Raw genomic sequence first — 16,184 nt, 5'->3', positions numbered from 1 at the left:
TCTGTTTCCTGCCACTTGCCTCTCTCCTCGTCTTCGCCTCGGGTCACTGCTAGTGCTCTGAACCCAGCAACAGTTACATGGGGGAATGAGTAATGGCAAAAAGCAATGTAATTTCCCTCAAACCTCCTGGCCAATCTTCATTGTTCCCCTCCCTCCTGCTCACTGCCTTATTCTCAGCAAACTGCCTGTGTTTCCAGTGTTGCAGACCGGGTGGAGTTGCGACACAAACTGAACTGTAAATCCTTCCAGTGGTATCTGGAGAATGTCTACCCCGAGCTCAAGTGAGTCAGTTCTTTGCTTGTAGAAATCTCTAAGGGATTTGGGAAGTGGGTCACGATGGGAACATGAGCCTTGACAGCAGTGGGCAAAAGAGAGACTTATGCTTGGAAAAGGTTTTCTCTATTCTTCTTTTTGGTGAGAAACCTCCTGTGTTTTCCTGGCTTGTATTGTCGCAGCTCTGCAAAAGGTCTGCCTTCTGTTCTGCCCCAAACAGCTGTCCCTTGGACATGTGCAACAGTGGTGTTTTCAGAGATGTGGGGTGGAGACAAGTGCCAGTGCACTATGGCCCTCCCGGTTTTGACTTGGTCTCTGCCCGTTGAATGCTCTGTCTGGAGGGTGTTGAGCCAAGTAGAACTGGACAACCTCAGTGCAGAGGTTTGGGTGGTTCAGAGAAGGCTCTAAGGAATGCCAGAAGCGACTGTCCCTGTGGCTTCCTCTGCCCTGGGTTAGGACACAGAAATGTTGTGTCCTTGCCCAGCTGGGAGGCAGCCTGGGTAGAGCTGTGTTGTTGGCATGTGCACATATGTACACCTCAGAAAAGGCAAAACATCTTTACACCTCAGTCTGTGGCTGTGAGTGGAGGCTGAAACATCCAGCTGTAGTCTGGCCTTGATAGATCTTTCCTGCATTCCTACCAATGAGGCAAGAATATGTGTTAGCTGGGGAGAAGACTGAAAAAGGGGGAGGAAGAAGCAGAGCAAATCAGTGTGGATATGGCTTTTTGCTGGAAATAGCCTCTTTCAGAATTTCAGAATCATCGCATTAAACTGCTTAGGGTACCTCTAAAGAGCTTGGTATGCCTTCTGAAACAAAAGTACTAGTCCTCTGACCAAGTTCTCACTTGATTTTTACCTCCTCCAGTTATTTTCAGTGACAGCATGATATTGTTCCTTTTCTGTAGAATATAGGGAACTGCATTCAGTCAGGGGCCAATTAAGCCCTTAAAAATGTGGAAGTAATTTGGTCATTTCTGTATATGAAGTACCATGCAACTGTCATTTTATTTCAAGGATTCCTGAAAAAGAGTTGATTCCAGGAATAATTAGACAAGGAGGAAGCTGTCTGGAGTCTCAGGCACAGGATACCACAGGGAATGTGTTGGCTGGCATGGGAAGCTGTAAAGGGTCGGTGAACAATCCACCTGTCACTCAGGTAAGGCAGGCTACAGTTCAGTGCTTTGCTCCTGCTCCTACCCTTTTAATTATCTGAATGAAGAGGCATCTCTGGCCTTGGTGGGTTGATATGGAGGTGAAGGAAGAAAGAATTTGACCCTGTAATGATTTTAGTAGTAAACAAAAAAAGAAGCCCATCTGTCAGAGCTCTGTTGGCTCAACAGAATCAGCAGTCAGGCATAGAATGTGAAGGTTTTCATCTCTCAGGGACAACAGGTGCTTAGATGCTCAGGGAGTGACAGACTCCTTGAGAATCATTTTGGGGCTGTGCATGGCTAGTACCCTGGCATGTGGGTAGGAGATTTTTTTGGGATTAGAAACTTTCCTTGCTCTGCCAGCTCAGTTGTAGCTGCAGATGACTTGACTTGTGCTGTGTTGCAGATGTGTTCCAGTATAGAGCCCAAATAGGGTTTAAATAGCTGACCCCAGTGGCAGTAATGTGTTGCAGCTCTCCTAACTGCAGTGGATCTGTGATGGTATATACAAGCTGAAGATCTGCACTCACACTCTCTGCTGGTGACTGAAAGCAGCAGGGAAGCAGCTTGAGAAAGTTAAGGGTCAGAGTAGGGTATTTTATGCCAGAAAATACGTATTCACATCTGTTAACTGTTGGAAACTAGTTTGCAGCCAGCATTCAGTGTGCCATTTAACCTGATTCGTTGCTCTGTGTCATTACCATCTGAAATCTCTGAAACTTACTGTATTTTGTATCTCTTCCTTGGGGAAAGTATAGTAATAACATTTGATTGGATCAGGTACCCATCTAGTCAGAGGAAGGAAAGAATTAAGCAACTTGTCCCTTATGCATGCTGGTGATATATGGATATGCTTGCATGTGTTTTGCTTTACTTGACAATCTATATGTCCCAGATACCTGTTAGAGAACATGTCTGGTGTGTAAAATATACAGAAGCAGTTGCACATCATGTATGTAAGGGCTCAGGATCATCCTTGCTTTATGGTCCTGAATCTGTAAAGCTGCAGAGCCGAGAATTGCATGCGATCATGGGTTAATCAACACCTCAGATAGTGAGGGGAGCCAACTGCAGGCTTTGAAATGGTGATGATGCACCAAGCCTGAGCAAAAACTTCTCTGTTCAGGTGACATCTGCTCTGGTAGTCTTCCCAGGGAGCCTTTTGTAGGAAGAGAACAAAAGTTGGAGGTTTGTTAAATATCTGATAGAAGAAGCTCTCTCTCCCTCATTGATCACTGTTGGGATCCTAATGGAACCTTTCTTTTTCTTATTCCAAAGGAGTGGATATTCAGTGAGCCTTTAATTAGACAGCAGGACAAGTGTCTTTCCATTGCCTCCTTCTCTACTGGTTCTCAAATCACACTGGAAGCTTGCAATCAAAAAGATGGCAGACAGGTGGGTAACTGTGCACCTCTTTCTCAGCAGGATCAAACCCAGCACTACCAAAGCACATTAAAGTCCTTCCCATCTTCTGCATCTCCCTCTCTGGTGTGTTTCATAAGCTTGGATGCATGAGAGGGTGTGTGACCAAGCAGGAGGTGCAGTATGTGGGTGTCTGCTCTGCCTGAGCCCTTGGCAGCTTGGTTGGCTCCAGCTTAGCAGCACCCCAACTTTGCTTCTTGGATAAGTTTATGTGCAGCCAGACTGGTGCATGAATGAAGCATAGCACCAAAGAGAGGCAGAGGAGGCAACTGCTTTGAGATACCTAAGGGAAGGGTGGTGTGTGCCATCATTTGTGTATTCAATTTGAAGTGAAATACCTGTGTTCTTCTTTGTGCTGTCTTTGGACACGTGAGCAGACCTTTAAAACTGAGTGCATGCAACTCATGTAAGAGATACTGACTGAAAGCACTGTATGTTCCACCTGAACTGCTCCCTAGAGGAAAAATACACAGCAGCAATGTTCCCAACAAAATGCAGCTGTTTGACTTATGCTGTTTCCAAGATGTGCATCCCTGATCTGTCAGGACAAATCAATCCTTTTGCCTCACAACACTAGCTAAGGGATGGCCTCTGCAATGGCTGGGGTGCCCTCAGCAGGGATGTGATGTGCCTGTTTATCCAGCTGGGCAAAGCACAAAAGGGAGCAACAACAACACTGGCAGACAGCAGATTGGACTTGTTTCATTTCTAGTTTCCATGCTTCCCTCTACACCAAAAAAGAACAAATTTTCTGTCATCTAAGACTATGCTGACTCTGCTTTCTGACACGTCTGCTGTTTCGATAGCCCAAAGGTAGAAGATGGCTCAGCTCTGACCAGTTCTCAGCAGCATTTTCTTTTCTCAGTACTTTCTAATACTATATGAATCCTTGAAATTAGTTTTTCCTGAAAGAACGTACTGAAATTCAGTCCTGCCCATTTATGGAAAACCTGTGTAGACTTTCCTCTGGAAGGTTGTTAATGCAGAAATGCCTTGAAGAGTTGTCACCATGAATACACTGGGAAATCTCTGAGTTTGGATTAATCTGCAAGGGTATCCCAGGTGGGTTGTGCTTGCCTGCTCCTTTTTCTTGTTGGCAATCACTCATGCCATTGCTGTGTAATTAGGTCACTTAGTTTCTCCTTGTGTGCCTCTCAGTATTTTCCTCCCTGGCAGCAGAGAGGACTTCACCAGCTGCCAAAATCAGCTGTCTTTCCCTGCTTCCTCTGTCACTGAAAGACAAGGGTCCCTCAAGGAGGGTGGAGTCCAGGCTGCATCAGAAGCCAGAAGAGAGATTAATCCATAGTAACACAAGCTGGCTTATTCTGCTGCTGGAATAGGATTTATTGAGTCTTGATGTGTTGATTATGTACATGCTCATTATAAAGACATACACACACTTAAGAGTGTGAGCTGTTGTTTTCCATTACCTTATGTGAGCAAACTGCACTTACACCAAGGACTCGACCTAGCAGATGCTTTAACCATCTGAGTCTAAGCAAGGATTTTGTTTAAGCATTTCAAATAATTAGAGACTGATTTGAATTGCAGCTGCCATTCTGAACTGCCTTGCAGCTGAATGGATAATGTGGGGTGAAGTGGGAGAATTGCATTTGAATTTTTAATGTAATTTGGGTTTAAATGCTCTTAAACGTTGGGGTGGTTTTTGTAGTCCCAAACTCCCATTTCAGATTTCTGCTTATAAAGCCAATTCTACTTGCAATGCTCAAGTTTGTTGTGTTCCTAGGGAATGTTGTTATGGTTCTTTCCTTCCATAAACACAACAGTAATTGTTGTTAACACTGACATTAGATTTTAATGAGCTAGAAGTCAGTCATCTTGTAAACTATTCCATTCTCTCTCCCCCTGATATTTGAGAGGTTGATTTCCAAGAGCAGAGCTGAAATTCCCTCAGGTGCCCTACAGCTTACCTTGTCTCCCTATGGATACTCACAGCCCAGAGTGCAAGTGCTGGGGGAGAGCAGTGCTTCCACTCTGTGCATGAGTGTACCCACTTCTCAGTTCAAGTGGGCTTCTCAGAAAGTCAGGGGAGCTGAATGGAGGTTGGAGGGAGGGCAGCTGAGCTACTTTGCAGAGTTGGAAATGACAAGAGCCCTGAGCGTGTGATGTGGTCCAAGTGGAGGATGGTGAGCATGAGCAACTTGGATCACACACATCACACAGACAGTATCCTAAGTAATGGAAGTCCAGCTTTGAACATCTCTCCTGTCACTGTCATCAGAGATCTGTGGTGAAAGATGTTTGGATTTTTCTGGATATAGATTTCATGCCTGTGTCTGGGTCATGAAACAGCAACATTTCTGACAAAAGATGGTATATGTGGTAGCTTTGGTTTTTAGTGTCCCAGGAGAAAATTGGTTAGATCATTATGACAGCACCACACAACTCCTAAAGTTGGTTTCTGCTTTCAAACATACTGAAGCTGTGCCCATGCTACACAGCTGTTCTGCATTAAGCATGTCCCAAGGACAGATAATTTTTTGTTCATTTTGAGTGCTAAAACCAGTCCATCTGACATATAGGTAATACTCTAGTGGAGGCTTTAGAGTATTGTGATTTGTGTTTAGACTATTACCTCAAAATAAGTCTAGAATTTTGCAAGCAGGAGGATATGAGACAATAGTCACGCCGCAGATGATTTTTGCTGCTGTCAGACTCCCTTGGGTTGAAAGAAAGCAGAAATGAAATCTATTTGGCAGCATGATCCTGTTGATCATTCAACAGCAACAGCTGGCACTGCTAGCAGAAGACCAGCCAAAAGCTATTCTGCATAATCAGAACTAGATTTCAAAGCAGATGGATGTTATCCATAATGTTATTTGGAGAATGGCATTTTTAGCTGAATGCACAATAAATTATTGCCTTCAGCTTTGTTTTTTGGCTCTGACTGACAGTAGGAGTGGTGTTTTAATTTGTGTAATAGTGAGGACAAATAGAAGGCAAAGTGAGAGTCAGACCCTAAAACAAGAGAATGAAAATGAGAAACATTGGCACAATATTTCCCAACAGAACAAGAAATGCTGAGAAATCCTATTAAACGGCTATATTTCATTAAAATGTTCTGAAGGAATGTGACCTCAGCCTGAAAATGAGGACACTGAGAGTGTTCTTGTGAGACAAACACTGTTTGAAATCCTGGATCCCTTTGTATGCCATTGGGAAATTTTTCCCACTTTACTTCTCAGGGACTATTACCTGAAGATGAATGCAACTTTATATAAAGTATCTGAAAAGAAAAGCAGAGAAAGCCTGTCTATTTTGAAAGCACCTGACTCAGCACCTTCATGACAATAAGTAGGTAAAACAATACTGGCAATATGCCATACCTTGAAAGTAGTTTTCAGGAGACAAGAGTTTCTCCTAGTTGTGATTTAGTTTTACAAATTTAAGAGCTCAAAGGAAGACAGTACTTGCTGGATACTGATGTGAGCTTTTCCATCTTCTGTCTCTGCTCATATATTTAAAATTTAGCATTCAAGACCAGCTTCAGGCTGCCCTTGGCTCTGCAAATACACTCAATTACAGCTTACAACATCCTTGGCTACTCCAGTTTTCAGCTCTCCATACATTACTGTTTGAAGCATCTTAGTCCTCATGAGCAAAATTTGCCTTTCTCAGCTGTGCCTCCTGTGTCACCGACATGTTTTATGAAAAATCTTTTCTTTAGGATTTCTCTCCTCCTGAGAAACTGAGAGGCCTCAGGAACAAGCTGTAAACAATTCTTATCTGCTGCTGTGGAATGCAACAGGGGAATCTGTGATTGGCCTCGTCAGGCTGTTTCCAATTAAGGGCCAATCACAGTTCACCTGTCCGGCTGGTCTCGGTCTGAGACAAGACTTTGTTTATTCATTCCTTTTCTATTCTTAGCTTAGCCTTGTAGTGAAATCCTTTCTTCTATTCTTTTAGTATAGTTTTAATATATTATCTATCATATAATAATAAATCAAGCCTTCTGATACATAGAGTCAACCTTCTCGTCTCTTCCCTCATCCTAGAACCCCTGTGAACAAGACAACATCCTGAACTTGGCCAATTCCATAGTTTCACAGTTAAGATTTTGAGAGAAACCCTGCACTGCCTGGGTGACTGAGGGTTAAAAGAAAACTTTTGATTATCCTGGAAAAATTAGACTAGTGTAAAAAATTTCAGTTCTTGTATATATTGGTAGAAGAAGACTGGCTATTTCTGACTTTACTCTTAGTTATTGCATGTGGAATGCTTCTATCCAGCCCCCTAAAACTAATTTGAAATGATAGATAAAAAAGAGGGAGAGAGAGATAGATAGGCAAAAAACTGGGGGGAATTTTGAGTTGACACTGGGGAAGAGTATCAAGACCCACTATTTCAAAGAAAAAATTGATTCTCTTTTTTCTTCCTCTATCTTCACTCCACACCTACTCTGACCAGTAAACTGTACTATCTCCATCTGTACAAGAAAGGGAGACCAAAGAGGATTTTCAAGCCAAAAGTTTTCAGACTGAGCAATGCCTGTATCTTCCAAAAGCTTTCCTTCCACATACAGTCCAGTCATAATGTCTGGGAAGAGAGGAAGAGAGGACTGCCTGTAATGTGTATACAGGAGGTGTCTACTCTGTTAATTTTTTTGCTGAAGATGGCAATTACTGCTATCATTTAAAACTTACCAGTCCAGGCTTCCCTTGTGATCTGTGGAGAAAGCTGGGCCCTCCCAGAAGGGGCTTGTACCTTGGACCCTCCATAACTACATCACCAGGCAACTAGCTCAGACTGAATGGCTCCTTTCTGAGGTGGCTGACAGTGGGAGATGAGTGTCCTAGCTCCTGTTCCCATCCACTGCCACTGCCCACCCTCCTGAGAGCTCTGAGATATGATGTGTCCGTGCAGGGCAGGGTGTTGGGCTCTCTTTGGTAGTCCTGTGCTCTGCAGTCAGGCCTTGTGAAAGGTTCAGGTGAAGTCAGGGGAGTTGCTGTGGTATCTCATGAAGGGCAGAAAAGCAGAGTGAATGATCAGAATAGGTAAAATTTGTGAAAACAGCCCATACATTTGTGATGAGGAGCCCTACTTTGCTTTTCCTGTTGGTATGCTTTATAACAGCTATGTACATGGCACCTCCCTGCAGCCCAGATGAGCCTCACCTTCAACTATCACCTCTCCTGCTTCCCTTCCCCATCCTTGCCCCACTTTACTTTGAACAAAAGGATCTGGGGTGACTTGACATGCTGGGCTTTCCAGCGGTGTGACTCACTGAGAAGCTGATTGATTTTGTTAGCAGCAGCAGATGTGCTCCTGGGAGTGCTTGCTGGTGTCCTGCTGAGCCTGTTGCTGCAGACTCTCCCTACAGACATCACAGTGGGTACCTGCTCAGCATGGATGGCTGCCACAGTAGCAGGTCTCTCATCTGAAGGAGTAACATGACCAAGCCTCCAGTGGTGCTGGTTTTCTCCTGAACAGCGAGTGAGAAGAAAAAAAACAGTGTCTCTTGGTAATTTGCCTTGTCCTCCATCTCAAATCTCAGCATATTCTTTTCCAGCAGGGTCTTTGGTGAGCTGTGGGGCGTGTGGGAGAGGCAGCTGGCAGCTCCCTCTCACACATGCACAGCAGAACATGGAGAGTGAGAATTCACAAATACAGAGAGGTGGTGGGAAAGTGGAGGGCAAGGTGCTTTGGAGAAGGTCAAAAGGCTCTTCACTGGGGTGTCTGTGGCACTGGGAGACACTGGTGGGGAGGCTGTCGTGCAGCAATGGCACCAGCCAGGCACAGAGCTCAGCTTGCCAGGGGAAGAGACCCCCTCCTTTGCACTCCATCATTACAGCTGCTGCTTTATGATATTAACTCTTCCTCAGCTCTTTGTAGGGAGGCTTCTGCCAGATGGGAGCCAGATGGCTCTGGGACCTGTGAAGGCAGTGAGTTGCAGCAGCTGGTGAGGGCATTGTAGTGCAAAGACTGCATTGTGTCTTCCTGCCCGTCATCTCTGCATTCCTCTGCCCCCTTCTCCATTAAAATCAGCTTCTTCCTGCTGCACAAACAGCTCTCCTTTAGTGTTGTCCTGTCAGGCAGGGCTAGCAATACTGCAAATTGATGCTGCCTCTGGGATTTAGATGATGAAATACATGATACAGGAGCAACAGATTGCTCTGGGCTTTGCAACTGCCCTGCCCTCCAAGACACATAACAGCTGCCAGCAATAAGTGAACATAACTGAGTATCTTAAACCACACAGCATGTGGCAGTCCTTTTGCCATGCTACCCAAGAGTTAAAATGTTTGTACATTTTGACATTGTCCAGATGCTGCAGGAAATTCTAAAATTCCCTTTGCATATCTTTTCTGTCATTTTCTTGAGGTCCATCAGTATTGTCAAACTGTTTATTTTTCTTCATCAGTCTCATGAGTTAGCCAGCACATTCTCATAATATTCCTAAGCTCTTTACTGACTGAGCACCCAGACCACAATTCTAACTGGGTCATCTGTGTGACTGAAAAGAATAAAGGGAAAATCCCTGGAGCCTGGACCCCACAATCTTCTCAAGTGTTGAGCTGTGCCCCACTGGAGATGAATGACACTGCCCCATCTGGGAGATCCCAAATCCACAGACTCATTTCTTCTTTTCTCTTTGTTATCAATCACAGTGTTCCCAGGTTTGGGGTTTTTTTTCCAGGAGGGATGGAAGGTACAGCCCTTTCCCAGACGAATTTCAAATTCAAGGTTATGACATATTTTTGTTTCTTGGCAAGTAGCACAACCAAAGTGGACTTTCAGGAGAGGGTTGTTGTATATGAGACCTTTTGAATTTGATGAAAGGAGAGATGAGGGAACAATGGATAAGAGAGAGATCCAGTCAAACATTAGGAAGTGTGATTCTTGCTTTATGTGGACAGGTTGCTTTCAGTGTTGGGAGACATGTCAGTGCTTTGCTTTCCATGGATTGGAAAGCAACTATAGGAGGGTTCCAAGTTTTGGTGGGTGTCTTGGTGTCAAGGACAGAGAATGGCCCAGAACTGTGACTATAATATGCTTTAAAAATGCCATTAGTTGCTGATTTTTGTGTTGATAGCATCACACAGAATCATAGAACACACTGGGTTGGAAGAGACCCATCTGGATCACTGAATCCAATTCCTGGCCCTTCACACGACACCCCAAGAGTCACATCGTGTGCCTGGGAGCATTGTCCAGGTGCCTCTTGAATTCAGCCAAGGCTTGGTGCTGTGACCACTACTGTTGTTTGCTTTCTAGATGCTTCTGAGTATCCAGCCCTGTAACTCAACAAAACCCTAACCCTACCTAACTGCAGGTATCATTAGTACAGGAGCCCAGTGATTTAGAGATGCTGCCCCATGCCCAAATTTTCATTTTCCCCAGCTGTTGGAATTTACTTGAGATTATCCTCAACTTGAATTCACAGTTCTGTAGGGGAATGGAAGTAACATCCTATTTTTTTCTGTCTCTTCTCACAGAAGTGGAAGATGAAAGGCAGTTTCATTCAACACTTTGTCAGCGGTCTCTGCCTGGAAAACCAGACTGGAAGAGTGGTGACCAACCCCTGCCAAGCAGGTGTACCTGGCCAACAGTGGGAGCTGCTACAAGCAACATGATGGTAGCACAGAGATCTCCTTGTTTCTTTGTGCATGAGACTTTGGGACCAGAGGGGGATCAGGAAGGGAGGAATGGTTTTATATGTCTGACCCTAAATGTTTTCATTGTGCTCATCAGTAAGCCACCACTTCAGCTGAGCACTTGATGTTTTTGAGTTTTTCAGAAAAGAAGCTGGGGATAAGGGGAATCAGGACAGTTGTCAAAATCTTCCCATCTATTGTCTTAAGTTCTCCTTTGTAGCTGGTGCCTGTGCACAGCTGCACCTAGAGATGGAGGAGGACCCAGCCCAGTACTTGGAGCTCTCCCCATCCTTTCCTTTCTCTGCATCCAGAGTGCACAACCTTCAGTCCAGCAGCTTAGGCTATGCTTGTACAAACACTGGTAGCTCTTCAGCTTCCCTGGCTTTTTGCTCTAACATCATGCACCATTTATGCCAATGTCTCTCAGTGAGGACTGGCCAGAAGAGTCATCGTGATCAGTGGAGAGGCTGGGAAGGAGCTAGCAGGTCCTGGGGACAGGTTTTTCATCTCTTTTGGGTGGGCCCATTCCTTCCTCTGCCCACAGAAGCTGCCCTACAGCCAAATGTGCTGAGGTTGGGCAGTGCTGACAAAAGGGACAATCTGTTGTACCAGCCTAACCAGGGGTTGTTTCAGGGACTATTCCCTGTTGAAGTCTTTCTTCCAGCTTTTTTATATGTGGAAGGCCAGCCCTGCCTCCAAGAGTGGCATCCAAGGTTCAGGGTACCATGTTCTGGTGGAGCCAGTCAGAGACAGGTGCCAACAGTTGTGGGTGTTAGGGAAGCTGGGTCTGTTCTCTGGCTGCTCTTCCTGGTGCTACCAGCCACTGCCCACTGCAGCCCACACCAAAGGTGGTGTACAGAGCTTCATGGGCAGCAGACACACACAGAGGTGCTGCACATGGCTCAGGCTGTGGCAGGAGCCCACCCAGATCCCCACTGTGAGAGACAGAAGGGGACAGCCCCTAGGTCATAGCAGACTTCCTGCTGCTGGCTGGGCAGGGCTGCAGTTCTCATGCTTGTCTCTCCATCTCTGCATAGCCCCTGTGAACAGAGCCTGGCATGACAAACCACCCATTCCCTTGTCTAGTTGCTTTTCCTTCTCTCTTTGAGAAAGATGAGACAAAAGGGTTGGGGCTGCTCTACTTTTGACCCTTTCTCTCTTCCTGATGAGCACCCTGGGGAGAGGTTATCTGACGAAGCTGAAACTGCCCACTGCACAAATGCTGCCACAGTGTAGGACTGGCCTGAGAGAGGCTCCTTTGTGTTCTGGAAATACCAAAGACACTGGTGGTCTAGAGCTAGCATCCCAGTCCTGCTCCCAGTTACCAGTCAGCTCTAGCCACATGTGGGTTTTCAAACCTGCCAAGGGATGCTTCAAGTAAAGTCCCCACAACTTTACCTTCTCCTAACTAGATCTGTTAAATTTTCCTCTTGAGACAGATTTTGTATACCAACCCTCCTTTCCAAGAACCTGACAGGGAACCAGATAGTGGGACCATCTTCATTAGGCAATTGCTTGCCTGGATCCTTTCTGATCTGTGTAGAAGAAAGAGGTTGTTCATTTGGATTCTGAACAGCTGTTTGCTTTTGATCATGTTTGTATCTCTTTTTAATTCTTTCTCTTAGCTTGGTATTAGCCCAAAGAGTTGACGAAAGAACAGATAATGTTCTTCATACATTGCATGTGCTTAGTGTGAAAACTGGACAATTTTTTTTGTTCTTGGTTAAAAAAAACTAAATCCATCATGTGGCAGGAGCTCTTACCCTGTCTCCCCTTCACTTTGATATCAGATCCCCATCTCAGCCCCAATTAGCCAGAAGAATCACCTGCCTGCACTGTGAACACTCACAAGGGAGTTCCTTTTGATCCTTACAGAATGGTGCAGCTGCTCTTTTCTGTGGAAATGAGGGCACTGACTCTGCAGTGATTTCTCTTCCCCTGTAAAGAGATGCTTTGGGCCAGAACCAGTGGGGTCAGGAAAGGGCAGAGGAAGAAGGAAAATAGCCTAGGAATGGAATGAGAGCAAGCCAGACAAGACCCATTGAGGGCAGAGATGCCATCCTATTAGCTACTGGATTTTTAAACAAGACTATACAGGAGATGGTCCTTTCAGAATAGCATCATTATGCAGTAGGAGACAGGAACAGTCAAGTTCTTACCTACTTGGCTTGAAAAATATTGATGCAAAGACAGATGAAGGGTCACTGAGCAGGTACTCTTTGTAAGCTGTGTATACAATGAAGTGTGAAAGGATTACATGTTTTCATAAAACAGTCTAAATGGACCATCTGACCTCCCCCCATTTCACTCTCCAGCAGCTTATGTGTTGCAGCTAACAGCATGTTCCCTCCTCTACCAGGTCCTGCCTCCTTCCTCTCTGCTCCCACTGTGTGTGTGCAGCTTTCTTGCAGTTCCTCCTTCATAACCACTCTGGGACCAGGACCCAGCTCCTCTACAAACAATGCTCCTGACTGCTGCAGACCACAGAAGCTCTGCTTGTTTCCAGTCTCTGGGCCAGCCCTAATTCAAAGGGCTCTTGTCAGCACAGTGACTGCTGCCCTTGACTGGGTGCTTGGCCCCCATGCTGGAGGTTGCTGACTGCTCCTGGGGCAGACATGCCTGGACTGGCTGTGTTGACTTATTTGTGCCTCTCTTCCTACTGCTCTCCTGGCAGAGTGTGAACTGGCATTCTTCTTGGACTGTAAGCTGGGGCTGCTGAGGATGGGACACTCCTTCTTCAGGTGCTGTGGCTTGGGGGAGGAAGGGCCAAAGGTGGACATAGGCTAGATGTCAATAACTCAAATTGCTTGTGGAGTTTGGAGTTTCATTTTTTAATTCTACCCGGTCACCTCCCAAGTGCTCACTCTTCTGTCAGCTAAAGCATTGCTTTAGCTCAACTCAGACCTCCCCACACATCATCTTTTGGAAGCTGCTGGTTTCCAATGTATTTTTGCAGTTGCTGAAAAGAGATACATCACAAAAGGCTGCTGTCAAGTGTGGGCAAACTGAACTTCTTCTTGGAATAAACAAAATCTTGTTCAAACTCAATATTAGCATACTCTACATTTCCCTTGCACTGAAGGGAAGGAAGAACAATGTTATCTCTACTTTTTTCCCCAAGGTCCACCCAGTGCCATGCTTTGTAACAGGTGTCTGTTAGTCAGTTTGCTTGAAGAAATCCTAATTGTAACAGTCAGACCAAGCAGCTGCTCACCCTTGTTTTCCTGTTTACTTTAAACAGCCCCCTAGACTGTCAGGACAGAGAATTTGCATTGGTCATACCCTTAAAGAAAGCTGTTACTGTACCAGAGCATCCACTGTAATTTCCTGTGCTGTGGACCAATGGGAGTTTATTTAAGAGGAGCTGAATTTACTGTTGTACAGAAATTGGATTCAAAAGGTTTATTTTTCCCACTCAATTGTAAGTTGCACTTTGCCAGATGTAATTTATGTGGAATCCAGATTAGTTTTCCTTTTTCTTCAAAAAAAGCATGTGCCAGAATCTGTTTAATGCCTGGAATAAAATCCATTTTGAAATAAGTGTTTCAGCCTGTTCTTATTCCCCTTTGCTTCCTCTCCTGGAAAAGAGTGTCCTTTCTTGCCTGGTCCCTCCTCTGTCTCTCACTGGGTTTGTTCCCAGATGCACATACTCCAGCTCCCTGCATGGGTTTGTGGGCTGCCCCAGGAGAGATGCTGCTGGAGCAGGCAGAGATGCTTCTAGGGTACAATGGTGTGTGCCAGTTGGAAAGGACTGGGATAGGCCTTCTCAGCTGGGTAGGGAGACAAGTATCCTTCTTGGCAATTAATGGGCTGACTTTCATGCTGAAAGAAATAGCTGGGGTTGTGGGCAATTAATTCTTCCTGTTACTCCCTCCTTGAGATTTTCCTTAAGCTAGCAGCCTGCCTGTTTTTTATGTAAGCCTCCCAAGGACCTTTCTTCTGCTTCTGGCTTGAGGACAAAGGAGCATCACCAGCCACAGATGTCTCCTAGCATATGCATTGCTGGGCTTCAAATATTGTCACTCCCCAAGGAGGCTGGTAAGCTTTTCTAACCTCATATTATTTAAAACAAAAAGAGAGGGCAAAAAGAAAAAGAGAGATAGAAGGAAAAACAAGAGAGAGGGGGAAAAAAAAAAAGAAAAAAAAAGAAAGTCTAGCCAGCCAATCTGGAGACTTTGAGTTTAGAATCAGGGCTTAACAGCCTGCCTGTTCACCTGGCAGAGGCTTTTTCAACAAGGATCAGCTGGGTCTGACTGTACAGAAAGCAGCTGTGCCAGAGCATCTGTCCAAGGAAGGAGGGTGAAGGTATGCTGGAAATCATCTGGTGTGGGCAGAGCCACTGCTTATCCATGCTGCCTGATGTTTGAGTGCTGTGGGAACTCAGTAAAAATGAGAAGGGTTGGGGCTTTCTCTGAGTGCTGCTCTTGTAGCAGCAGATATTTGGGCTGTGTCCCTGGAGCCCTGCCATGCAGCCCCTGAGTGGTGACCACCAAAGTGCCCTAGAAACCAGAACCGGGAGGTTCCCAGGCTGTAATGATGGCTGGGAAGACTTCTTTAGTCCTGCCTAGGAAAATGATAGGGTTTTGATCTTCTGAAGAGGCAGACTTGGGGGGGCTGGGAGGGAAGGAGAAATGGGTGAGGGGTGGGTTACCCTCTGAGGAGGATAAGGTACAGAAGAGTTTGGAGTAGAAACAGATGCCTCAAAAGAGGCTAGAACATCATGTGGGAAGAATTATAGGGAAGTAATTTCTTTCCTGGAGGCTGAAAACCTAGAAACACCATGTCCACAGCAGCCACACAGCTAGGTCAAATTCAGTAGATGCTTTATCTAAAAAGGAAAACCAAGTGTTGTTTGGATTTATTGCTTTTTTGTTGTGTTTTTAAAAATACTCCTTTATTTGAGAACTCACAAAGCAGATTATTTTCTTAGAAATAGAGGTATTCTCCAGGCTACATGCAGTAACAAATCTAGGTGCTAAGGGACCATCTTTTTCTGCAGGTTGTTAAAAGGCATTTGCTTGATTCAGAGTCCTTATGGGAATTCTCTTAATTCTCAAGAGCCTCTGCTGTTGGGGTGCAGGGTGTGTGGAAGGGGATATCTCTAGCCCTCTAACTGGACTTCTTCAGCATTTTAGAAGTACATTCTAAGTTCAGATGCGTCTGAAAACCTGACTGCTGCTGTTTCCTTGGACAAGCATCCTAACATTCTCCCTGCATCCTTTCTTATTTGGTCTCTACTGCTTGGTGACTGTTTAGACAGGAGCTGAACAGCTCCTGTATCCTTCCCTTTTAGGGGAGCTGAGTCATTCCTTCATCATGACTTGTAAGAACTTAAAACAGAAGCAGAGAAGCCCTGGAGAACTGCAAATATTGAAATTAGATGTTTAGATCTACCTGAAACAAAACTTGTTTTCAATGTGTTTGTTTTGCTGCTATTGTAGCAAAAAATCAGCAGTACAGTGCCCTGTGAAAATAAACAGAATATTTGCAGCATGCTGGGCTTCTGGCTCTGCTTCTCCAGGGGAGAACTTTGTGCCCCTGTGTGGACAGGAGGCATTTCCTTTCCATCACTCTCCCAGATGGGGTGCAAAGTAGCAGCCATTCCCATTTCTAGGACTTTGTTTCTGTAAGGTGTTTTGCAAACAGCTGTGATATAGTCTAGAGATGTGTTAAAAACTGTTTCTTTGCTGCAGCATGTTGCAGAGGAGCCACTGGGCAAG

At 45.1% G+C, this 16,184-nt stretch overlaps 1 protein-coding gene across 2 annotated transcripts in view; it reads left to right on the top strand.

The window, feature by feature from the left end:
- Window positions 1-14,004, top strand: part of GALNT16 (polypeptide N-acetylgalactosaminyltransferase 16) — a 75,813-nt gene extending 61,809 nt beyond the window's left edge. Inside the window, exons 12-16 of one of the 2 annotated variants that reach the window (XM_030240311.2) lie at window positions 198-281; window positions 1,290-1,431; window positions 2,705-2,821; window positions 10,306-10,445; window positions 12,824-14,004. In XM_030240311.2, the coding sequence (XP_030096171.1) occupies window positions 198-281; window positions 1,290-1,431; window positions 2,705-2,821; window positions 10,306-10,443 (481 nt within the window). In that variant the 3' untranslated portion in view covers window positions 10,444-10,445; window positions 12,824-14,004. Of the gene's footprint in view, window positions 1-197; window positions 282-1,289; window positions 1,432-2,704; window positions 2,822-10,305 lie in introns of both variants that reach the window. The other variant, XM_030240310.2, reaches the window with a different exon arrangement.
- Window positions 14,005-16,184: the final 2,180 nt, after the last annotated feature.

The sequence above is a fragment of the Serinus canaria genome, chromosome 5 (genome assembly GCF_022539315.1).
Source record: "Serinus canaria isolate serCan28SL12 chromosome 5, serCan2020, whole genome shotgun sequence".
Classification (NCBI taxonomy): Eukaryota; Metazoa; Chordata; class Aves; order Passeriformes; family Fringillidae; genus Serinus; species Serinus canaria.
This window is presented reverse-complemented; position numbering and strand designations above follow the sequence as displayed.